This window comes from Akebia trifoliata, chromosome 14 (assembly GCF_017979445.1).
Source record: "Akebia trifoliata isolate Shusen 1 chromosome 14, ASM1797944v1, whole genome shotgun sequence".
NCBI lineage: Eukaryota > Viridiplantae > Streptophyta > Magnoliopsida > Ranunculales > Lardizabalaceae > Akebia > Akebia trifoliata.
Window position 1 is genome coordinate 20,265,114 of NC_141388.1, and position 25,176 is coordinate 20,290,289.

The following is a 25,176-nucleotide window of genomic DNA, read 5'->3' on the forward strand; positions in this document are numbered from 1 at the left end:
TGCTTACCCCGATTCAACCTCGACCTTTACCAAATCCCTTGCCAGCCGGACACAACCTTAACTTATTCTGCGAATTTCATCAAAATCCTGGCCATCACACGGATCGATGTATCACTTTGCGCCATGCCATTCAAAACCTCATTGATAACAAAAAGATCATAATCCCTAGCCTACCAAATGTCACCACTAATCCACTACCTACCTATCAATCTCCACCAACCCTAAACATGGTTTCTCACGCCTCATTGCCATTTGATCCCGTCTCTCTTATCCATCCAATCCAAGTCAAATCGCCTAGTTACCCCCTTGCTGGGATAGCTTTCACTGATGAGGTTTTCACTACGAATTATGAACCATTTAATCTAACCTCAGATGATACATATTGTTTATCCCTGCCTCGCTACAGTAGTCCCGCATTCACTAGTTACCTGTTGGCCCAAATGAATTTGAAAAGCCCAGTACCTTTGACAGACGAAGATCCATACTTGTTGATTGAAGAAGATGAGCCTTTCTCCCTTTCCTGTGATGAAGTTAGACATATGACTCGAGGGGGAAGAGTTTTTAAGCCACAAGAACTCTGTGTTGATAATCCTGCAGCCCTGACAAGAAAAGAAGGAGAAGATCCCACTAAGGAAAGTATCGAAGAAGATAACTCCGTGATCAAGCAGTTGAAAAAATCAGGGGCCAATATCTCAGTATGGGGTTTACTCATGGCTTCCACTACTCATAGGGAGGCTGTTCTCAAAGCACTAAACACAGCCCAGGTCTCCCTTGAAACTTCTCCAGATCAGCTGGCCAGTATAGTAGGGGCAAGTTACGTGGAGAATATCCTGTCCTTCTCGGACTCAGATCTCCCGAAAGAAGGGGCAAGTCACACTAAGCCGTTACACATTACAGTTGACTGTAACGGGATAAGGGTACCTCTGGTTTTGATCGATAACGGGAGTGCACTGAACGTTTGCCCATTGAAAACGGCTATTTGTCTCGGATTTAAGACTGAAGATCTCAAGCCCACTAATCAAGGTGTTAGGGCCTATGATAACACCAAGAGGGATGTACTGGGAATTTTGCACCTTCGATTGTCCATAGGCATAGCTAAATTTCCTGTGGAATTTCAGGTTATTGACATCCAGTCTTCTTTCAATTTACTGTTAGGGAGACCATGGTTACACCAAATCAAAGCCATCCCTTCTACGCTATACCAGAAGGTCAAGTTTATCAAGGATGGGCTAGTGATTACTCTCCATGGAGATGCTGAAATTGTAGGGATTATAAACAGTAATGAAGATAAGGATGAGCCGTTGCTTGAGATTCAACCAGAACAACAGGGAGTAGAGCTCAGTGGGTTCGAGTTTGAAAAGATATACTCAATCCAATAAGATCAAGCCATGAAAGAATATTTTCCAATGGAAAATACCTCTAATTGTTACATGGCCAATATATTCAAGAAAATGAGATTCTTGCCTGGTATGGGCTTAAGTCGCAAGCAGCAAGGTATTAAAGAGGCACCAGTGATTAAAGAGGTCATCGGCACATTCGTACTAGGATATAAGCCTACTAAGGAAGATTGGGCCCAATACTGGAAGACAAAACGAGACAAGACCATTGCAAAAAGGCAAAGGCGCACCACGGATCTCATCAAAATGAAGCCCTATCGAAAGACCCTCAATGGTTATTTTGTGAAAGAAGGAGAAGACTTCCGCTACTGTGGGTTCCCAGAGCCGTTCATTGATCACATCACAGGTACTCGTCTGCCGGGGTTTGAAATCTTTTTTGACATAGAATGGCCTGAAAAGGAAGCAAACACAGAAGTTAAAGAAAAGAAAGTTGAAGACTGGCAGCTCGATCTGGACTCCCTCAACATCGATCAGCTATTCATTGAAGACCATAGTGTTTTAGTGTTGTCAGTTGAGAAAGGGATCCCAAATCCCCAGTCTATAATCAAACCTATTGTTGGGTGTCTCTCAAATTATCATGTAATTAGTCCTGTGTTGCATGTCAAGGCTGGGTCTGTCGGTCCCCTTAGTCCTGTTCAGTCTGACATGCCAGTTGAGTCATTTATTTTTGTTGAGTCGAGTAGGTTAGTTGTTTCTGCTGAGTCTGTTATTTCTAGTGAGTCTATGTTTCCTGCTGAGTCAAATGAGTCCGTCAAGTCTGCAATGAATCCTGTTACCCCATCTCTTTTAAATGAAATAAAAGAAATTTTTGATTACCTTGAGCGCAATAATAATTTAACTAATAATCTGGCTTCGGAGGGAGAATCTTCTGACGAAGAACCTCCCCCTGAAATAATCAAATTACTTGAACAAGAAGAGGAACGTCGGACTCAACCTCTAATAGAGGAAGTAGAGGTTATCAACCTCGGAACGAAAGAAAATCCTCAAGAAATTTGGATAGGGGTCACTTTATCTCCCGATGAACGCAAAGGGATAGTAGACTTACTCAGAAAGTTCAAAAACGTGTTCGCATGGTCTTACGAGGATATGCCGGGGGTAAGCACAGATATTGTTCAACATCGGATTCAATTATATCCTGATGTTCGACCGATCAAACAAAAACTTCGACATATGAAGCCAGAATGGACTATGAAAGTCAAAGAAGAAGTTACAAAGCAGATTAACGCTGGATTTTTGGAAGTAGTCGAATACCCTGAGTAGATTGCCAATGTAGTCCCGGTACCGAAAAAGGATGGAAAAGTCAGGATGTGTGTGGACTTTAGAGACCTAAACAAAGCAAGCCCAAAAGATAATTTTCCTTTATCACACATAGATATCCTAGTAGATAGTACAGCAGGACACGCTTTGTTGTCCTTCATGGATGGATTTTCACGGTACAATCAAATTAAAATGGATCCTCGAGATATGCAAAAAATGTCGTTCATCACACAGTGGGGGACCTTCTGCTACAAGGTCATGCCTTTTGGTTTGAAGAACGCTGGAACTACCTATCAAAGAGCAGCCACGACTTTACTACATGACATGATACACAAGGAAGTCGAAGTCTATGTAGATGATATGATAAGTCAAATCTAAGGAACGACTGGGGCATGTTTTTGTGTTAGAAAAGTTTCTCACAAGGATTCAAAAGTACCAACTCCGCCTCTACCCGTAGAAATGTGTGTTTGGAGTGACTTCTGGAAAACTATTGGGATTTATGGTCAGTCAGAGAGGGATTGAAGTAGACCCTGTGAAGATTAAAGCTATCCAAGAGATGCCGCCACCCGAGACTGAAAAGTAGATTCGAGGTTTTCTAGGCAGAATCCAGTATGTTAGCAGATTCATCGTTCAACTCACCAACGTTTGCGAACCTATTTTCAAGCTTCTCAAGAAGAATGAACCAACAGTTTGGAATGAGCAATGTCAAAAGGCTTTCGACCAAGTCAAGGAGTACCTCTTAAACCCGCCTATTTTGGTCCTACCTACATCGGGTGAACCACTTCTTCTTTATTTGTCAGTCACAGAAGAAGCTATGGGATGCATGCTTGCACAATATGACAAAGATACTCGCAAAGAGAGGGCTATATACTACATCAGTAAAAAGATGTTAGAATATGAATGAAAGTATTCGTCTCTCGAAAAAACTTGCTTAGCACTGGTATGGGCTACTCAGAGACTCCGGTACTATATGCTGTCTCATTTAATTATCCTGTTATCTCGGATGAATCCTCTCAAGTATCTTTTCGAGAAGCCGACGTTGACAGGGAGAATCGCGCGATGGTTATTGTTGCTATCAGAGTTTGACATCACGCATGTTACACAGAAGTCTATCAAAGGAAGAGTTGTAGCAGAATACTTGGCAGATCACCCTATAGTAGAAGGAATAAAGTCTGTTGATCAATTTTCAGATAAGAACATCTTGCACGTTAAAGAAGAACAGCAGAACCGAACATGGCAGTTGTACTTTGATGGAGCCGCTAATCAAAATGGGTATGGAATAGGGGCAGTCCTATTTTCTCCGGAAGGATGCCACATTCCTATCGCTATTAAATTAGCCTTTTCGAACACTAATAACACGCTGAATATGAGGCATGCATCGCGGGACTCGAAGCTGCTTTGAACTTGGCCATTACAGAAATTGAAGTTTTTGGGGATTCAGCCTTGGTCATACATCAGTCATTGGAAGAATGGAAGACTAGGGATGAAAAGTTGAAACCTTATCATGAGCATTTGTTAAACTTAGTCAGTAAGTTTAAAGTTATCCTGTTCCAACACTTGTCAAGGGAGGATAACAGATTTGCTGACTCCTTAGCAACTTTATCTTCAATGATCCGTTTACCCCTAGCATGGAATTGAGACCGATTACTGTTGAAGTTAAAGACAAACCCGCATACTGCCATCAGATCAACATTGCTACTCGACTACCTGATGGAAAGCCATGGTACACAGATATAAAGAGAGTGTTGGAAAAACAAGAATTCCCAGAAGAAGCATCGAGGAAGGAACGACAAACCCTACTAAGATTAGCATCTCAATTTATCCTGTGTGCAGGAAGTTTATACAAAAGGTCTTATGATGGGATTCATCTGTCGTGTGTTGATGAAGATCAAGCTGAACAGATAATGGTTGAACTACATTCAGGAGAATGTGACCCTCACATGAGTGGGAAAATGTTAGCTTAGAAAATTATGAGACAAGGATATTATTGGCCCACGATGGAAACAGATTGTCATCACATGGTCAAAACCTGTCATAAGTGCCAAATACATGCGAACCTTATATATGTACCACTATCTCAATTAGTGGGTCTGACTTCACCATGGCCATTCTCAGTCTGGGGAATTGACATTATTGGTAAAATATCGCCTAAGGCATCAAACGGGCATGAATACATTCTAGTTGCCATCGATTAATTTACCAAGTGGGTCAAAGCTGCCTCTTATGCTGTCCTCACTGCGTCTCGAGTTGCAAAGTTTATTCAAACGAACATCATCAGTCGATACGGGGTACCTTCGGAGTTGATCTCTGATAACGGGTCACACTTCAAAGCTGAGGTTATCAAATTGTTTTCAAAGTTCAAAATTTCACACCACAAATCATCTCCTTATCGCCCTCAGATTAATAGAGCGGACGAAGCAGCTAATAAGAATCTCAAGACTATCATAAGGAAAATGTGTCAATCACATCGAGATTGGTCAGAAAAACTACCATTTGCACTATGGGCATATCGAACTTCAATCCGATCCTCCACTGGAGCTACTCCCTACTCCTTAGTGTATGGCATGGAAACAGTCTTGCCAGTTGAAATGGAGATTCCGTCTCTCAGGGTTTTGTTAAAAAGTCAGTTGTCAGAAGCAGATTGGATTCGCCAACGATATGAAGAATTGAATTTGATCGAAGAAAAATGACTAAGAGCGTTGTACCACGTGCAAGCTTATCAAAGAAGAGTCGCCCGCGCATTTGACAAAAAGATCAAGACCCGTCACTTACAAGTCGGGGACTTAGTACTCAAAGAGAATCGGGTACCTATCTTTGACCCTAGAGGGAAGTTCAAACCAAATTGGGGAGGTCCGTTCATCGTCAAGGAAATATTACCAGGAAAAGCTGTCAGACTTCAAAATCATGATGGAATCGAATTACCAGAACCAACTAACCTTGACCAAATCAAACGGTACTACATTTAAGGAGGTCATCTTTGGCCGAATCAATCCTCATATTACCCAGTTACCCAGTTCAACATATCCTTTCTCAACCCCTTTGCAGCGTTTTCAAAAAGAAAAATTATGCCTTTTTCTTTCTCTGCCCGATCACCTAACCTAGGGAAGGGAAGCTTCGAACTACGTTTTGGTCTAATCCCAAAATTCTGGGGTACGTAGGCAACCTGAGAATTTACTTCAGGCTCGACCACATCAAAATAAAAAAAAATCTTTTCCCCATACAATAAAAAAAATCAAGAAAAAATTCAAAAGAAAAGAAAAATATCTTTAAAATGGGGAAGAAAATTTAAAGCAAAATAAAAGAAATGCCACACAAGGGGCATTTGGGTTTTGAGCCTCAAAATCCCTTTCTTTTTATACCTAGTCCTAAGCTTACCTATAAAAGTCCTCCTAAGTACCGTGCGAAAAGTCAAGGAAGATAGCAAAGCATGATCAGACAGCAACTCCAGAAGTTCAGACAGGAAGAAAAGATAAAGAAGAAAAAGGCCTGCTAGGTTGAAAATCCCAAAATGGCGACTTAGGCAAAAATTAAGGCACGCTCGCAAGGTTGAAAATCTGAAAGGACAACTTTGACAACAATCAGAGCTAAGAAAAAAACAAAAGCTCGCTAGATCGAAAACTTGAAAAGGTGATCTAGGCAAAAGCTAGAGCAAGCTCGATAGATTGAAAACCTAAAAAAGTGATCTAGGCAAAAGTTAAAGCAATAAAGAAAAACAGAAGAAAATCCCAAGCTGAAAGCGGTCCGAGCTGAAACATCAGAAGTCCGAATAATCAAGTTCAATACTTAACTTAAACCAAGCATAGACTCAGAAGCCACAAGTATCTTGTCTACGATCGATTTGAAAATTCTTACTTTTCCAAGTGAACCAAGGGAAATAAGGGTGAATTCTAAAATGAATCTCGAAAGGAAATAATTTTGTTCTCTTGAGCCTGACTCAAAACTTTCAATAAAAGTAATCAAAATTAAAAGTTGAGTCTTTATTGCGCTTGTGGTAATCAAATATTTCAAACCTTCATACAAGGGGCATTTTCTTTATTCTTTAATCTAACTTTTCCTCCTTATACTAGGGGCATTTTTTTTAATTTTTGCATGATGTGTTCAATTATCTTCAATGCCACGTACATTGTCAAACTAGGGGCATTTTGTCTTTGAGCAATGTAATAGGAACCCCAAGCTTAAGGTTACCCTCTTGATAATAGTTTTTCGAAAAACTTTTGAAGTTCAAAAGAAATAAAAACTCAGGTTTTAAATTCATAAAACTTTTTGGATAAAACCTTGAGGTTCAAACAAAATCACTTTGGGTCTCACATTTGACTGTGCCCAGAGATTAACTAATAATTCTCTTACCTAGAGTAGGAGATATGGTATTCTTTCGTTCCCAGATTCCTTTCCAGATCCAATCATTCTTAGATTCGATCATTTCTCTTCCAGATTCATTACCTTTCAGATTTATTCATTCTCCGATACATTCCAATCAGTCTTCTCCAAATTCATTTATTCTTTTCCGAAATTCCTTCATTCCTCTGCCAGTTTTGCTCAGTTACCGCCAAGGGTTATCTTGGATTTTGCTCAATTACCGCCAAGGGTTATCTTGGATTTTGCTCAGTTACCGCCAAGGGTTATCTTGGATTTTGTTCAGTTACCGCCAAGGGTTAACTTGGTGAAAGCGCCATCGATCCGCGGGGTGCGCAGATCCGCTTTTGACCCTTTAGGTTTGGGAGTCGCCACCTAGTTATTGTGGTCTAGGAACCAAACTGACTCTAACATGGATAAAAAGAACTAATCTACCACAAAAAATCTGAATTCGAGGATCATGTTACGGGGTTGGAAGGTGTTAGGCACCAACCCCGCCCGGCCAATGCCGGTCTCTACTTATCCAAAATAAATCTACATCGCTAATGACAAACCTAGAAAAAAAATAATAAAAAAGCTTACCTTTGATCTGCAAAAGTGTTATTCCCTCAGATCTGGTGAAAACGGCTCCTTGTACCGTGTTCCTTACTTCGTTCTATCTCCGGATCTGATTTCTGATCTCCGAGGTAAAGTATCTCCTTCTTGGATCTGGGTGCTTCGAATTTGTTGTGGATTTTTAGGATGTTTTTGAGAGGTTTTTGGGTGTTTTCTAGGCTAAAATCGGAGTAGGGGTGCTAGGGAAGGAGTTGGGGATCCAAAATTAGGGTTTTGGGGAGGCTATGGAGGCTTCTTCACCTACTTTTCCTAGGGTTTTTTCTTTGATACGAAAATAGGGTGTGGAGGCTCCTATTTATAAAGTTTTTTAGGAGAATTAGGATTTCATTAGGGTTTCTTTTAGGGTTTCAATTAGGGTTTCAATTAGGGTTTAGACTTTGGTCTCATGAGATGGACTTAGTCTTTAGGGTTTTAATTTAGGGTTTTGACTTTTAGTCTTATGAAATTGACTTGATTAGTTTAGATTAGGTTTTTGATTTAGGGTTTTGACTTTTAGTCTTATGAGATTGACTTGATTAGTGTTTTGATTTAGGGTTTTGACTTTAGTCTTATGATATTGACTTTAATACTTTGACTTTAGTCTTTCTTGGTTGACTTTAATGTTTTGACTTTAGCCTTACTTGACTTTAGTCTTACTTGATTGACCTTAATGTTTCTTTTTACATTTTTTAATGATTTATTTATTAATTTCGAAATTTTTAATTATTAAAGTTGTAAAATTACCGTTTCGCCTTCGGAGAGGATTTTTTACGTTTTAAGTCGTTTTTCAATGTTTCAGGATGTTTTGGAATCAGTTTTTCGTAAGGAATTCAATGGGAATGTTGGTTTTTGTCATTTATGAAATTTTTTGTGTGAAATGATCGTGAATTTTATGAGGGGGTATTTTCGTAATTTTGTCGAATTTTGTGAAAATTGGTGAAATGATTTATTTGATTTCGATTTGTTGTTTTATGTGTTTGAATGGGTTTTCCTAAGCGTAATGTAGGCTCTAGGGTTGTTTTGATGTTAGGGGCATTTTGGTAATTTGGTCATTTTTAGTGATTTTTATCGTGAAGCTTCTTTTTGGTCTGCAAGATGATGATTTCTATGTTTCTGGGGTCGTATTTTCCTAGCGTAGCGTGGTTTCTAAGTTTTGTCAGTTCGAGATACCTCATCCGAATTTCTGAAACATATCTGGTAACAAAATAAAGCATTCGAATAGACATCCATCATTGGGAATTTTTGCGATCGGGTTGACGAGTTGATTAATCAGGCGGATGCAAAAATGGGGTGTCTACAGATGCCCCTATTTGGCAGAGGGTTGAAGCAAACTAGATAGCAAATCTATTTTGGTAGAAAGTGCGATATCCGAATGCCAAAGCTAGTGACAGTTCATTTTGCAGCCTGATTTAGCAATTCGTCGGGGTGTTCGGATCCTTGAGCGTAAAACTCTCCCCGAACTAAAAGGTTGTCAGGTCCTCGAGCGAGAGCTCTCACTGATGACGTCAGATCCTTGAATTTTAAAGAATTCTCCCTGACTAAAAGAACAAGTGTGCAAGTGTGTGCACTGTGTGAAACTGAGTAAAATCTGAGCTTAAACTAAGCATAACTGAGCATAAATTGAGCATAAAAAAATTGAATGTCTTACTTTACCTACCCTGGGTGAAAGAGTAATAAACAATTTTTTTTGGAAAGTTTTACTCTACCTACTCGGGGTGAAAGAGTAATGAACTATTTTTTCTAGGAGTCCTACTTTACCTACTCGGGGTGAAAGAGTAATGAATTCTTTTTCGGGAGTTCTACTCTACTTACTCGGGGTGAAAGAGTAATGAATTATTTTTTCTAGGAGTTTTACTCTACATACTCGGGGTGAAAGAGTAATGGACTTATTTTCTAGGAGTTCTATTCTACCTACTCAGGGTGAAAGAGTAATGAACTATTTTTTCTGGGAGTCCTACTCTACATACTCGGGGTGAAAGAGTAATGGACTTATTTTCTGGGAGTTTTACTCTACCTACTCGGGGTGAAAGAGTAATGAACTATTTTCGGGAGTTCTACTCTACCTACTCGGGGTGAAAGAGTAATGAACTATTTTCGGGAGTTCTACTCTACCTACTCGGGGTGAAAGAGTAATGAACTATTTTCGGGAGTTCTACTCTACCTACTCAGGGTGAAAAAGTAATGAACTATTTTTTCTGGGAGTTCTACTCTACATACTCGGGGTGAAAGAGTAATGGACTTATTTTCTGGGAGTTCTACTCTACCTACTCAGGGTGAAAAAGTAATGAACTATTTTTTCTAGGAGTCCTACTCTACATTCTCGAGGTGAAAGAGTAATAGACTTATTTTCTGGGAGTTCTACTCTACCTACTCAGGGTAAGTAATGAACTATTTTTTCTGGGAGTCCTACTCTACATACTTGGGGTGAAAGAGTAATGGTCTTATTTTCTGGGAGTTCTACTCTAAATGCTCGAGGTGAAAGAGTAATGAACTATCTAAGTATAATCTGAGAAAACCCTCGATGACATCTAGCTGAGCATAGTTCGAGCAAACCCTCGGCGGCATCTGAACATAGTTCCGAGAAAGCCCTAGGCGGCATCTGAGCATAATTACGAGAAAACCCTCGGCGACATCTGAGCATAATTCCGAGAAAACCCTCGGCGACATCTGAGCATAATTCCAAGAAAACCCTTGGCGGTATTTGAGCATAATTCCGAGAAAGCCCTCGGCGGCAACTGAGCATAATCCAAGATAACCCTTGGCGGCAACTGAGCAAAATCCAAGATAACCCTTGGCGGAGACTGAGCAAAATCCAAGATAACCCTTGGCGGAAACTGAGCAAAATCCAAGATACCCTTGGCGGCAACTGAGCAAAATCCAAGTTAACCCTTGGCGGAGACTGAGCAAAATCCAAGATAACCCTTGGCGGCAACTGAGCAAAATCCAAGAAAACCCTTGGCGGAGACTGAGCAAAATCCAAGATAACCCTTGGCGGCAACTGAGCAAAATCCAAGATAACCCTTGGCGGCAACTGAGCAAAATCCAAGATAACCCTTGGCGGAGACTGAGCAAAATCCAAGATAACCCTTGGCGGCAACTGAGTAAAATCCAAGATAACCCTTGACGGCAACTGAGCAGAATCCAAGTTAACCCTTGGCGGCAACTGAGCAAAATTGGCGAAGGAATGAAGGACTTTTGGGAAAGAATGAATGAATTTGGAAAAGACTGATCAGAGTGAATTGGATAAATCTGGAAGATACTGAATCTGGAAGAGAAATGATTGATTCCAAGAATGATTGAATCTGGAAAAGAATCTGGAGAACGAAAGAATGCCATATCTCCTATGTGAGATCCAAAATGCTTTTATTTGAACCTCAAGGATTTATCAAAAAGTTTTATGAATTTAAAACCTGAGTTTTTATTTCTTTTGAACCTCGGGAGTTTTTCGAAAAACCGTTATCAAGAGAGTAACCTTAAGTTTGGAGTTCTCTTCATCTTTTAGGATTAACATTGCTCAAAAACAAAATGCCCCTAGTTTAACAATGTACGTAGCATTGAACACATCATTAAAAAAAATGCCCCTAGTATAAGGGAGGAACTTACATATTTAGAGGAAAAAGAAAAATGCCCCTTGTATGAAGGTTTGAAATATTTGATTACCACAAGCGCAATAAAGATCCAACTTTTAATTTTGATTAACTTTATTGAAGATTTTGAGTCAGGCTCAAGAAAACAAAATATTTCCTTTTGAGACTCATCATAGAATTCACCCTTCTCTCCATTGGTTCACTTCGGGAAGTAAGAATTTTCAGATCGATCGTAGACAAGATACTTGTGACTTCTGAATCTATGCCTGGTTTAAGCTGAGTATTGAATTTGATTATTCAGACTTCTGATGTTTCAGCTCGAACCGCTCTCAGCTTGGGATTTTCTTCTGTTTTTCTTTGTTGCTCTAGCTTTTGCCTAGATCGCCTTTTCAGGTTTTCAATCTAGCGAGCTTGCTCTAACTTTTGCCTAGATCGCCTTTTCAGGTTTTCGATCTAACGAGCTTTTTCTTTTTTCTTGGCTCTGATTGTTGCCAAAGTTGTCCTTTCAGATTTTCAACTTTGCGAGCTTGCCTTAATTTTTGCCTAAGTCTCCATTTTCGGGTTTCAACTTAGCAGGCTTCATCATTTTTTTTTTGTCTTTTTCTTCTCCTCTAACCTTCTAGAATTACTGTCTGATCATGTTCTACTACCCTCCTTGACCTTTTCACACAGTACTTAGGAGGACTTCTATAGGTAGGCTTAGGACTAGGCATAAAATGAAAGGGATTTTGAGGCTCAAAACCCAAATGCCCCTTGTGTGGCATTTTTTATTTTGCTTTGAATTTTCTTCCCCATTTTGAAGATATTTCTTTTTCTTTTCCTTTTAGATTTTTTCTTTATCGGGGAATCTATTTTTTATTTTGATGTGGTCGGGCCTGAAGTAACTTCTCAGGTTGCCTACGTACCCCAAATTTTTGGGATCAGACCAAAACGTAGTTCAAATCTTCCCTCCCCTAGGTTAGGTGATCAGGCTAAGAAATAAAAGGCACAATTTTTTTTTGAAAAGGCTGCAAAGGGCTGAGAAAGGAGATAATGAACTGGGTAGCAGGAAAATTGATTCGGCCAAAGATGGCCTCCTTAAATGTAGTACCATTTGATCCGGTCAAGGTTGGTTGACTCTGGTAGTTCACTTCCATCATGATCTTGAAGTCTGACGACTTTTCCAGACAATATTTCCTTAATGAATGAATTTCTCCAATTGGGTTCAGACTTTCTCCTATAATCGAGGAGGAGTGTTCAATTTTCTTTGAAGTCTGATAGTTAAATCCTTGACCTGTAAATGATGAGCTTTGACCTTTTTGTCAAATGCACGGGTGACTCTTCTTAGATAAGCTTGCACATGGTACAGGGTTTTAACTCGTTTTCTTCGATCAAGTTTAATTCTTCATACTGCTGACGAACCCAATCTGTTTCTAGCAAATGATTTTCCAACAAGACCCTAAGAGACGAAATTTCCATTTCAACTGGCAAGACTGCTTCCATGCCATACACTAAGGAATAGAGAGTAGCTCCAGTAGAGGATCGAATTGAAGTTTGATATGTCCATAGCGTGAATGATAATTTTTCTGACCAATCTCGATGTGATTGACACATTTTCCTGATGATAGTCTTGAGACTCTTACTAACTGCTTCAATCGTTCCATTGATCTGAGGACGGTAGGGGGATGATTTGTGCTTCTGGATCTTCAACTTTAAACATAAAGTAATGATTTATGCTTTGAAGTACGACCCATTATCAGAGATCAGTTCAAAAGGTACCCCCATATCGACTGATAATATGTGATTTGAAACTCAAGATATAGTAAGGATAGTGCTGATACATTTTATAACATCTTCTTTGATTCCATCGATATAGACGAGTATCTATTTCGTGTTGAACAACACCCAAGCTTATACCTAACATACCCTCATATGATCACACGAACAAGTCTTTTGAAATTTCTGAGTAAATTCATTATCCCCTCGTGTTCCTTTAGGGATAAGATGGTTTTTATTTGAATCTCTTTAGGAATTATTTTTTGTTTCGAGGTCAAAGACCTTTCCTTTCTCGATTAAAGGTTGAGCCCGACTCTTATCTTCTTGTTCAGAAACGAAATCTATCAAATTATTAGTTAATTCGTTAATGCGCTCGAGGTATTCAAAAATTTCTTTTATCCGATCAATTTCAGATGGGGCAACAGACACCTCTATAGACTCGATGAACTAACTTGACTCAATAGGAAAGAGTAGACTCAATTTAAGGAAGACATGACCTTGTTGAAAAAAAGGACTCGAGCTAACCCAAATGACTTCACGAAAACTCAAGACAAGTACCCACACGAGTTTGATTAGGACTGAGGACTGAGATATTGCTTACAACCGGTAGGATTGAAGCACTATAATCTTCAAAAAACAACTGGACGATGTTGAGAAATTTTGAGGTCATTTCTAACTGTTGACTTGATATTGACGTTTACTCTAACTGACTGGATTTACAACCCTAGCTAGACAATGGACGATTGAGCTTAGATACAATGATAACCCTTAAACCTCTTTGAAGGTGAATTTAACCAATTTCAGTGTCACCCCCTTGATAACATTTTAAATGAACCCTGAGATTTTATTGAATTTTGTGCACCAATCCATTAAAAAATTCGTCCATTCAATGATTATTCAGAAGAAAAATAATTATGTTGCACTCTTGAAAAATATTGGAAAATAATGTTTTTATTTCACAAATCTGATTATTTTTTGCAACATTTTTTGGTAGTTTTCCAAGGTCCATAAAAACTTTTCATGCAAAAATAGATCTTTTGCAAATTATTTTTCATTCTTTTTCTTTTCTTTTGGAAAACATTTTCTTCTGGAAAATATTTTTTCTCTGAAAAATAGTTTTTTATTTGGAAAGTATCTTCTCTTGGAAAATCTTGTTTTTATGGAAAATATTTTTTGGAAAACGTTTTTTCTTAGAAAATATTTTTTTTAGAGAATAACACTTTTTTGGAAAACACTTCTTTTGAAAAATATTTTTTTCTAGAAAATACTTTCCCTTTGTAAACTATTTTTCTTCTTTGAAAATTTGATTTCTATTTCGATTTAAATGGCCCGGTCCATCAGGATTGTTGGATCGAGTTGGGCTGGGTCATTTGCAAGAGATGGATTTTTTATTGGGTCGGTGCACCCATTTTGATTTTCAAAAACAACATTTTTTTATCCTTAAGGACAATCATATACTCTGATCTCATCATTCACATACATCCATTTCATCATTCACACGCATTCTGATCTCATCATTCACATCATTCACAACAATCACAAGGTCTCATAATATTCCATTCACTGAACAACCCGGGAACACCCACGATAAGTTCGAGTCGTGACCTACTGGGAAGGTTTCTAAACTCTAAGCTTAGTACCTGCAATGCATTTTTATCTTGCCACCCTTGCCCAAGCACACCTATATACCTTTCGATACGTGGTGACTTGGTTTGATATACCGTATAGGTGATAATCTAAAACCTCAATTCACTTCTCTGAAGCCAAAAACAGCCAGTTTGATATCCAGTTGAGAGGTGGCGCACAATGCTGAGCAAGGGCCCACTTAAATACCTCTCTTCTAGAATAGACGTAGTCTATCCCCCTCGTACAGTAGGGTACAGCGGGGCAAGATCTGCTTAGGCACCGGTTTTGACCAAGAAGTGCAATTGATACACTTAGATTATCTTTTATACCTACGGGTACGAGTCAAGGGTTGTAGCTTTCATAAATGGTTTGGCATCCCACGAGGGGACCGACCATGTACTAGTACTACGTTGGCAATCGGGACATGTGACTATGTGGCTCATAATAGGTCAAAGGCTCAGGTCGCTCTAGCCTGGGTGCATCAATATACCTCTCAGAATCACCTGATCAGATGGTATTGATGCCCCCAGTTTGATATACCCTAAGGTACGTGACTGGAGTTGTGGTTTTCATGAATGACGTCGCATCTCCGAAGAGACCGGGCCACGCACTAGTGCCACGTTGGCTAGATGGGACGTGTAAGTGGGTAAAACAATAAACGTGCTTGTGGTGTGTGCAAAACAGGGTGGGGTGTGCCCGGGGCCTTTTTCAAACACATGGGCCCATGAGCCAGATTATGTCATCACATATGGATATCAAATGAATATTGATCAAGAAAATAATACAAAACCCATCACATCGAAATTAAGATGAAAGCAAACACATCACAAATATATCTGTAGAGATCATGGCAAATCAATTAATGAGCATGGCATATGATAATTGATCAAACAAACATTGCAATAGGCATAATTTTTATAATTTTTAAGGTCCAATCAATGATCACTTTTGGGTGATCCAAAATAAATCGAGATTCCAATAGGTGTTACATTGATGATAGAATGACAATGGTTGAGATGAGCTCACTCTCAAGAACATTAATTGTGCCAACATTAGATAAATTCAGATTTTCTGTGAATTAGGAAAATACAATCTGAACTTGCATCGATGATATCTAAGGCTCCCGATAACGAAATCGAGTGAAATCAAGTTCTAAATTAATCTACTCGATGAGATCTACATTTTCTTAATAGGTGCCCAGACTTAGTTCTCACCAGAATGTTCTGTAAAAACGTTTTAACGTTGTTGTCCCAACTTTCATTCAGAAATAATTCTAGATTTACAGATTGAACTTGCATCGATGATATCTAAGGCTTCCGATAATGAAATTGAGTGAACTCAGATTCTAAATTAATCTAATCGACGAGATCTATGTTTTATTAAGAGGCTCCTAGACTTAATTCTTACTAGAATATTCTCTAAAAACGTTTTAATATTTCTGTCCAACCTTCATCATTCCATCATTTTCATAGGTCAATTTGAATCTTTCATTATTTAGGGGTCATCAAAAAGTGATCCTTAATTGGAAAAAAATGCAATACCCAAAATCATCTACAATTAAGATAAAAAAATAAATAAACAGAAAAAATAAATAAAATAAATCCAACTATAATAAAAAAAAAACTAGGTCATCTTGGCAATGCTCCCATACTTGGGATTTTTCAAGTTTGATCCTCAATAGTCCCCAGCAGAGTCGCCACTGAAAGCGCCCTCGATCCGCGGGGTGCGCAGATCCGCTTTTGACCCTTTAGGTTTGGGAGTCGCCACCTAGTTATTGTGGTCTAGGAACCAAACTGACTCTAACATGGATAAAAAGAACTAATCTACCACAAAAAATCTGAATTCGGGGATCATGTTACGGGGTTGGAAGGTGTTAGGCACCAACCCCGCCCGGCCAATGCTGGTCTCTACTTATCCAAAATAAATCTACATCGCTAATGACAAATCTAGAAAAAAAATAATAAAAAAGCTTACCTTTGATCTGCAAAAGTGCTATTCCCTCAGATCTGGTGAAAACGGCTCCTTGTACCGTGTTCCTTACTTCGTTCTATCTCCGGATCTGATTTCTGATCTCCGAGGTAAAGTATCTCCTTCTTGGATCTGGGTGCTTCGAATTTGTTGTGGATTTTTAGGATGTTTTTGAGAGGTTTTTGGGTGTTTTCTAGGCTAAAATCGGAGTAGGGGTGCTAGGGAAGGAGTTGGGGCTCCAAAATTAGGGTTTTGGGGAGGCTATGGAGGCTTCTTCACCTACTTTTCCTAGGGTTTTTTCTTTGATACGAAAATAGGGTGTGGAGGCTCCTATTTATAAAGTTTTTTTAGGAGAATTAGGATTTCATTAGGGTTTCTTTTAGGGTTTCAATTAGGGTTTAGACTTTGGTCTCATGAGATGGACTTAGTCTTTAGGGTTTTAATTTAGGGTTTTGACTTTTAATCTTTTGAAATTGACTTGATTAGTTTAGATTAGGTTTTTGATTTAGGGTTTTGACTTTTAGTCTTATGAGATTGACTTGATTAGTGTTTTGATTTAGGGTTTTGACTTTAGTCTTATGATATTGACTTTAATACTTTGACTTTAGTCTTTTTTGGTTGACTTTAATGTTTTGACTTTAGCCTTACTTGACTTTAGTCTTACTTGATTGACCTTAATGTTTCTTTTTACATTTTTTAATGATTTATTTATTAATTTCAAAATTTTTAATTATTAAAGTTGTAAAATTACCGTTTCGCCCTCGGAGAGGATTTTTTACGTTTTAAGTCGTTTTTCAATGTTTCAGGATGTTTTGGAATCAGTTTTTCGTAAGGAATTCAATGGGAATGTTGGTTTTTGTCATTTATAAAATTTTTTGTGTGAAATGATCGTGAATTTTATGAGGGGGTATTTTCGTAATTTTGTCGAATTTTGTGAAAATTGGTGAAATGATTTATTTGGTTTCGATTTGTTGTTTTATGTGTTTGAATGGGTTTTCCTAAGCGTAATGTAGGCTCTAGGGTTGTTTTGATGTTAGGGGCATTTTGGTAATTTGGTCATTTTTAGTGATTTTTATCGTGAAGCTTCTTTTTGGTCTGCAAGATGATGATTTCTATGTTTCTGGGGTCGTATTTTCCTAGCGTAGCGTGGTTTCTAAGTTTTGTCAGTTCGAGATACCTCATCCGAATTTCTGAAACATATCTGGTAACAAAATAAAGCATTCGAATAGACATCCATCATTGGGAATTTTTGCGATCGGGTTGACGAGTTGATTAATCAGGCGGATGCAAAAATGGGGTGTCTACACTTGGATTTTGCTCAGTTGCTGCCAAGGGTTATCTTGGATATTGCTCAATTGCCGTCAAGGGTTATCTTGGATTTTACTCAGTTGCCGCCAAGGGTAATCTTGGATTTTGCTCAGATGCCGCCAAGGGTTAACTTGGATTTTGCTTAGTTGCCACCAATCTTGGATTTTGCTCAGATGCCGCCAAGGGTTATCTTGGATTTTGCTCAGTTGCCGCCAAGGGTTATCTTGGATTTTGTTCAGATGCCGCCAAGGGTTAACTTGGATTTTGCTCAGTTGCCGCCAAGGGTTATATTGGATTTTGCTCAGATGTCGCTGCTCAATTATCGCCGAGGGTTTTCTCGGAATTATGCTCAGTTTATACTCAATTTATGCTCAGTTAATTGTCAGATTATGCTCAAATTATACTCAGATTTTACTCAGTTTTCACAGTGCACACACTTGCACATTTGCACTTTTTAATCAGGGAGAATTCTTTAAAATTCAAGGATCTGACACCGTCAGTGAGAGTTTGCACTCAAGGACCTAACAACCTTTTAATTCGGGAGATTTTTACGCTCAAGGATCCGAACATCCTGACGAATTGTTAAATCAGGCTGTAAAATGAACTGTCACTAGCTTTGGCATTCGGATATCGCACTATCTACCAAAATAGATTCGCTATCTAGTTTGCTTCAACCCTCTGCCAAAGAGGGGCATCTGTAGACACCCCATTTTTGCATCCGCCTGATTAATCAACTCGTCAACTCGATCGCAACGATTCCCAATGATGGATGTTATTTCTATTGCTTTATTTTGTTACTAGAAATGTTTCAGAAATCCGGATGAGGTATCTCGAACTGACAAAACCTTAGAAACCACGCTACGCTAGGAAAATACGACTCCAAAAACATAGAAATCATCATCTTGCAAACCAAAAAGAAGCTTCACGATAAAAATTACTAAATTATCAAAATACCCCTGACATCAAAACAACCCTAGAGCCTACGTTACGATTAGGAAAACCCTTTCGAACACATAAAACAACAAATCGGAACCAAATAAATCACTTCGCCAATTTTCACAAAATTCGACAAAATTACGAAAATGCCCCTCATAAAGTTCACAACCATTTCACACAAAAAATTCCATAAATAACACAAACTAATATTTCCATTGAATTCCTTACGAAAAATCGATTCTAAAACATCCTAGAACATTAAAAACCGACTTAAAACGTGAAAAGTCCTCTCCGGGGGCAAAACGGTAATTTCACAATTTTCATAATTAAAATTTTTGAAATTAATAAATAAAACATTAAATAATTAAAGTGAAACATTAATGAAATTAATTTAAAATTTTGAACTAAAAAAATCGATCAATCGGAATCTCATGAAAAATTGTTGAGGGTTCGTGAGATATTTCTTTAAGGACCCCTCCATGTGGGGGTCCAAAGAATTAAAGATATAATAGAGGAGGGTTCTCCCAAAAAATTAAAGTCAATCAAACAAGACTAAGGTCAAGGTATTAAAGTCAATCAAGTGAGACTAAAGTCAAAATTAAAGTCAATTAAGCAAGACTAAAGTCAAGATATTAAAAGTCAATCAAGTAAGACTAAAGTCAAAATATTAAAAGTCAATCAAATAAGATCAAAAGTCAAAATCATAATAGAGTTCTAATTAAAGAATAACTCTATCTAATAGAGTCCTAATTAAAACACAACTCCACCTAAAACAATTCTAATTAAAATACAACTCTACCTAAAATAATTCTAACTAAAACACAACTCTAATTAAACACTAACTCTATCTAAATCAACCCCTAAAATAATCTATAAATAGGGGTGCTCACACCCTATTTTCGTATCAAATCATAAACCCTAAGAGAAGTAGGTCTAAAAGCCCCCTAGCCTCCCATAAACCCTAGTTTTAGAGTCCCAACTCCTTACCTAACATCCCTTCTTTGATTTTAGCCTAGAAAACACCTAAAAGTCCTTCGAAAACACCCTAAAACCCATAACAAACTTGAAGAATCCAGATCAAAAAAGAGATACCTTACCTCGGAGATTAGAAATCAAATCCGGAAACAGAACGAAGCAAGGAGTACAGTACAATGAGCAATTTTTGTCGGATATGAGGGAATAAGGTCTTTGCTATCGAAAAGGTATAATTTCTTACTTTTTTTTTATTATCTAGGTTTTTTTTTTTTGCAATGTAACTTATTTGGGAAGTTAGTAGAGATCGACTTTGATCGGACGGGGTTGGTGCCTAACACCTTCCAACCCCGTAACATGATCCCCGAATTCAATTTTTTCTATTCTAGATTAGTTCTTTATCTATTTAGAGTCATTGATCGGTTCCCAAACCTCAAGGGTCAAAAGCGGATCCGCGCACCCCGCGGATGGAGGGCGCTTTCACCTCTTCTTTGAAACTATTTTTGTTTTTGTTAGCTTAGAGAGTTAGGTGTAGATCTAGGTAGATCCCCACCTTTGACCCTAATCTATTTTAGAGAAATATGGTGTGATGTATGTGCACATAATATATGCATGTAATGGACTTAAAAAAAAAAACATTACCTCTATGGATGGATTACTCTTTAACTCTTAAGCCATTAGAAAAAAAAAATCTATTCTAGGAATTTAAATTTGCAAGGAAAGTAAAGAATAACTAATTTAAGAATTTAAAGTTTGTTAGAATGTAAATAAACAATTATTCTTATGCTCTTGAGAGCTTATTGAAGGTTTATAGGAGAATATTATCTATACGACGTTTTACTCTCTATCTCATAGCCTCACTAAGAAAATAAAGATCTACATTGTTACAAATAAACTTGCTCAATGTAAAAAGGGAAACATGTAAAAGAGGGAGGTTTTGAAGGGATTACATAAAAAGTTAGAACTAAGCCCTACCTTGGTATCTTTTCTTTTAGGTTAGAACTTCTTAGGTGTTTAGAAAGGAATTTGGACAGAGTTTTGGTAGGCTAGAAGGATTTGAGAAGAGTCTTTGACATAATTTTGGATCACTTGAGCTCTCTCCTTTGTTTTGGATGGGGGTCCTATTTATTAGATTTTGGAAAAGACCCTTGGGTATAAAATTGTCCTAAATCATAGGATTCTTAATATTTTCAATAAAACCTCTAGAGAAAATTCAAATTATCTCTCTTCTCCTTGGACTTGATGGTCTTTTACTTTTCTATAGGTCTCACCATTCATGATGACCAAGAGGATATGATTGTAAAAGGTCATAGTTTTTAGAGAATTCATTGAGAAGGGTAAAAAAGTCCTTGGCCATTGGCTTTGGGTAAATATGGACTCAGATTTTGGAAATTAAGGTTATCTAGCATAACTAATCCTCTAACAACATAACGTTAAAAATGTCTTTACTCACAAGTTCTAGAGAATTCTATGACTTGGGTAAAGTTGTCAAAACCTCTTGAACTTGGTCTAATTACATTGACCTTTCTAGAATTTAGGATAGACTTGGGAGATATAAGAATAATCTACCTTGATTTAATTTAACAAGATAAGGTCAAGATAGTAATTACACTTATGTGGGGACCAATTTGACTAAGGGTCTTTATTAGAAGAATAGAAAAATTATAAGAAGACCATGATTATGGGTTTATTGAAGAATTAAAGGATGGGCAAAAGAGTAAAATTGAGAGATTTTTTTGGGGGAAAATCATTAAGGAGTGAGTTAAAGGATAATCATCCCTAATCAAATTTGGAACACACATGTGTCTGTAACAGAATTAGCCTTGGGTGACCGAAGGCCTAAACAAAAATTATGCCTGGTCGTGGGTCACCCTTGGACCAAGCATAACTTTCTCCTAGCCATGGGCAACCCTTGGCTAGATAAATAATTAAGCTTGGTCAAAGTTGAGGTTCAGCAAGACTTAAATTTAAGCTTGGCCAAGGGTTAGGTACGGCTAGGCTTAAATCAAGAATTTTTTAAAAATGGCATTCCAACTATGTAGTTGCTTAATAATGTGGTTTTTAAACCCTCTTGAAAATTTCATTAGGTTAAAGCCCCTTCTTGCAAGGTTTTTGGTGCTTTTGGACTTGACCTAGGTAAAAATGGAGTGTTTACACCAAGATTGTAGAGTCATATGTTTGTATCATAATATTTGTAGAATAGAGTCATTCTAATTGGAAACTACAAAAGAATCCTAACAATTATTTTTTCGAAAATACACAATCAAGATATATGCCAATTAATTGGTGAGGAAAATCGTTGAGAGATTCGATTTTTTTTTTTTTTTCTTTAACTTCTTTAGGGTTATTGGTTAAGGGTTTCGATTTAATAAAGAAACACCTAGAAAAGTTTGGGAAAAAATTGATGGTTTTTTTGGAATTATTTAAAAAAATATATATTTAAATTTCAGCTTCCCGTTTCAACAAAAAAAAAAAGTTCAATATCCCTAAAGCTTTATATTGTTATTAAGATTTGTAGGTTGAGGAAGAAAATTCTTGAGGTGGGAGTGGGCGATTAATCTTCAAATTGTTAATTAATTGGTCAATTTGATTGTTTTTGGGAGAAAATTTTTCAAATTTTGGAAAGAATTACCAAGTTTTGTGATACCGACTTTAAATAGTCCACAAAAGCGAGAAGTATCCTCAGTCATCACTCATTTCTCTGTCTTCTTATCTCACACCATCCTTCTCCTGCGTCTCTATTCTTCTGCAAACTTCAGAACCTTTCATCTATCCAATCTTAAGATCATCATGTCATCATGGTCAACATCAGCGAGAAATTCTCTATTCTCTCAATTTTTTGGCCTCCACATGGCTTTCTGCTATTTGTGTACAGCAAAATGGCTAACATTTTTTAACAGCAAAATGGGACTCATTCCTTTCAGTTTCTTATTTCCAATTGTTTAACATTGATTGGTCCACTTTTCATTAATAATGCCTTGCCTTTTAAGCACTCTTTCCTCCTCTGATCCTTTTTTCTTCTTTCTCTCTCTCTCCAACTCCATCTCCAAAGCCAAGGAGCATGCCTGAATGTCCAGAGATAGGTAAAAGTTAAGATAAAACAAGAAAGGCTATTGGATCACCTTAACTTAGCTTCTTTTGTATAATTTTATGTTCATGGGTACCCAGATAACTAGATTAATTAATTTTCTTTCTTTTGAAGAAAAAAATGTCCATTTGATTTTCTATCGTTGATCTGCAGGGAAAGATTTGACGAAATAGGTAAGAAACTCAAAAGAGAAGCCAATACTTCTGATGTAATGGGAAGGAGACACTTACTAGGTCCTCCTGGGACATTAAACACCATTACACCTTGTGCCGCATGTAAGCTTCTAAGGAGAAGATGTGCACAAGAATGCCCTTTCTCTCCATATTTCTCTCCTCATGAGCCCCACAAATTCGCTTCTGTCCACAAGGTCTTCGGTGCTAGTAACGTCACCAAGATGCTAATGGTTAGTCCATCAATCCTCTTTTCTTCCCTTTTTCTTTTCTTTGATCTCTGCCTTGATATATAAATGCTATATAATTAATAATAAAATATTTGAACCTCAGGAGGTGCCAGAGAGCAAAAGAGCCGATGCAGCAAATAGTCTTGTTTATGAAGCAAATGTGAGGCTTAGGGATCCTGTCTATGGGTGCATGGGTGCAATCTTAGCTTTACAACAACAAGTCCAATCTTTACATGCAGAGCTGAATTCAGTAAGAAATGAGATTCTGAAATACAAATACAACGAAACAACTAATGATATTATTAATTCATCTCATGCTCCCTTGATGATCTCTCATGGGACAGTATTGGTTACTGCAAGTGCACCAATCCCACCACCACCACCACCACCACCACCTCCTCCTCCTCCTCTTCCTTCTTCTTCTTCTTCTTCGATGTATACGCTGCCTTCGAGATCAACTGATTATAGTTCAATTTCGAATGAGAATACCTTATATTTTGGTTAACTTTCTCTGTTAAAAAAATCCTAGTATTCTTTTTTTTTTCTTTACTATATTAAGAATAATGCCGAATAAAAGAGGGGACAAACTTTGTACCATCTGTGTTTTTTTTTTTTTTTCCTTAAATTTCAATTTATGATTGGAAAACGACTCCAAAATGGTTTTTTTCCTTCTTTCTTTCCTCCGACTTATTCTTGAATTTACTCTTTAATGTCTATCAATCAAGGATGAGAGAAAAACTTGATTTCTTTAATATCATGCCATCAACACAAAAGGTCTCTCTCTCTCTCTTTTGCACCTATATATGTCTCCAGCCTCGTTACTTTTGCTCTTTTAAGTGAAATAAAATCCTGGAGACTCTCCAGAAGAACACCAGATAAACATGCAGTGTAATCTCCAGCATCCATTATTCCTGTTCCTTAGGAATTTGATGAGATGCGGAGTCTATGCACACGTGCGGGGGGTTTTGGTTGACCGATTGAGTCTTTTCGTTTCCTACATGTTTGTCTGGCCCCCTCCAAAGGATCTGAACGGAATCATTTAAGGACGGGTGACAAAAGGTATGGTGTGGTTGCCCTACAGCTTTAAAGTTCTTTAGAATTGAATTTGGTCATAATGGGAAAAAACTTTTCAAAAAATTGCCCTTGGGGGGGGGGGGGGGGGGGGGGGGTCTGTCTCTCAAAGTAACTAAATGCCACTATGATGAAATGCTAAACACTTGAAATTATGTAGTTGCCTTTATTTCTTAAGAACCTATATGTTAGTTCTCCATACATTTATTTCTTCGTTTTTTCTCCGTTCTTTTTAATTCTATTAAGGTTTGCTTTAACTCTCACTTTTCTTTATTTTTTTATTACTTTTTAGTGGTTGTTTCCTTTTTAAGTGGGAAGATCAGTTCTTTCCCCACAATTGGAGATGTTTGTCTATAGATGGCAGTATTATGATTGTAATCTTTAAGTTTTGATGAATACGTAAAAATATTCCAATGATTAAATCAATCATAAATTCAATAATGTAAAGATTTCTCGATTAGAATTAATTTGTATCCCTTGTATTGTGTTTGAGAGCCTTTATATTCCTCTTACCCCCACCACGCCCCGCCCCCGCCAAGAAAAAAAAGGCAAGGGGGGGGAGGGCATGGATAAAACCCTTTCCCTATTGTATATTGCCTATGCTTGGGTCTAGCTGATCCCTCTCCCTTTATTAGAGCCCTGTGTTTCCTTGATAAAGTAAGGCTAGTCCAGCAGTCATGTGTTACAATAGTAATTCTCATGGCATTCATACCTCTATCAAATAATCTATACCCCACTCCTCGATGGAGTCTTTCTACATCCCTCTACCCACCCTCTACTCTTAGATCTTGCTTTGGGTCGACCAATTCCAATTGGGAATCTTCCCACTTCATGACGATGAATTTTGATCTTGAACCTGTGAGC

General features: G+C 37.8%; 1 protein-coding gene across 1 annotated transcript; it reads left to right on the forward strand.

The window, feature by feature from the left end:
- The first annotated feature begins 22,758 nt into the window (after positions 1–22,758).
- Positions 22,759–24,382, forward strand: LOC147386515 (LOB domain-containing protein 15-like). The gene is made up of 3 exons (XM_086423252.1): positions 22,759–22,836; positions 22,995–23,244; positions 23,345–24,382. Exons 1-3 carry the CDS (start codon positions 22,823–22,825, stop codon positions 23,744–23,746), a joined length of 666 nt encoding a protein of 221 aa, XP_086279378.1. The 5' UTR covers positions 22,759–22,822; the 3' UTR covers positions 23,747–24,382.
- The last annotated feature ends 794 nt before the right edge of the window (positions 24,383–25,176 follow it).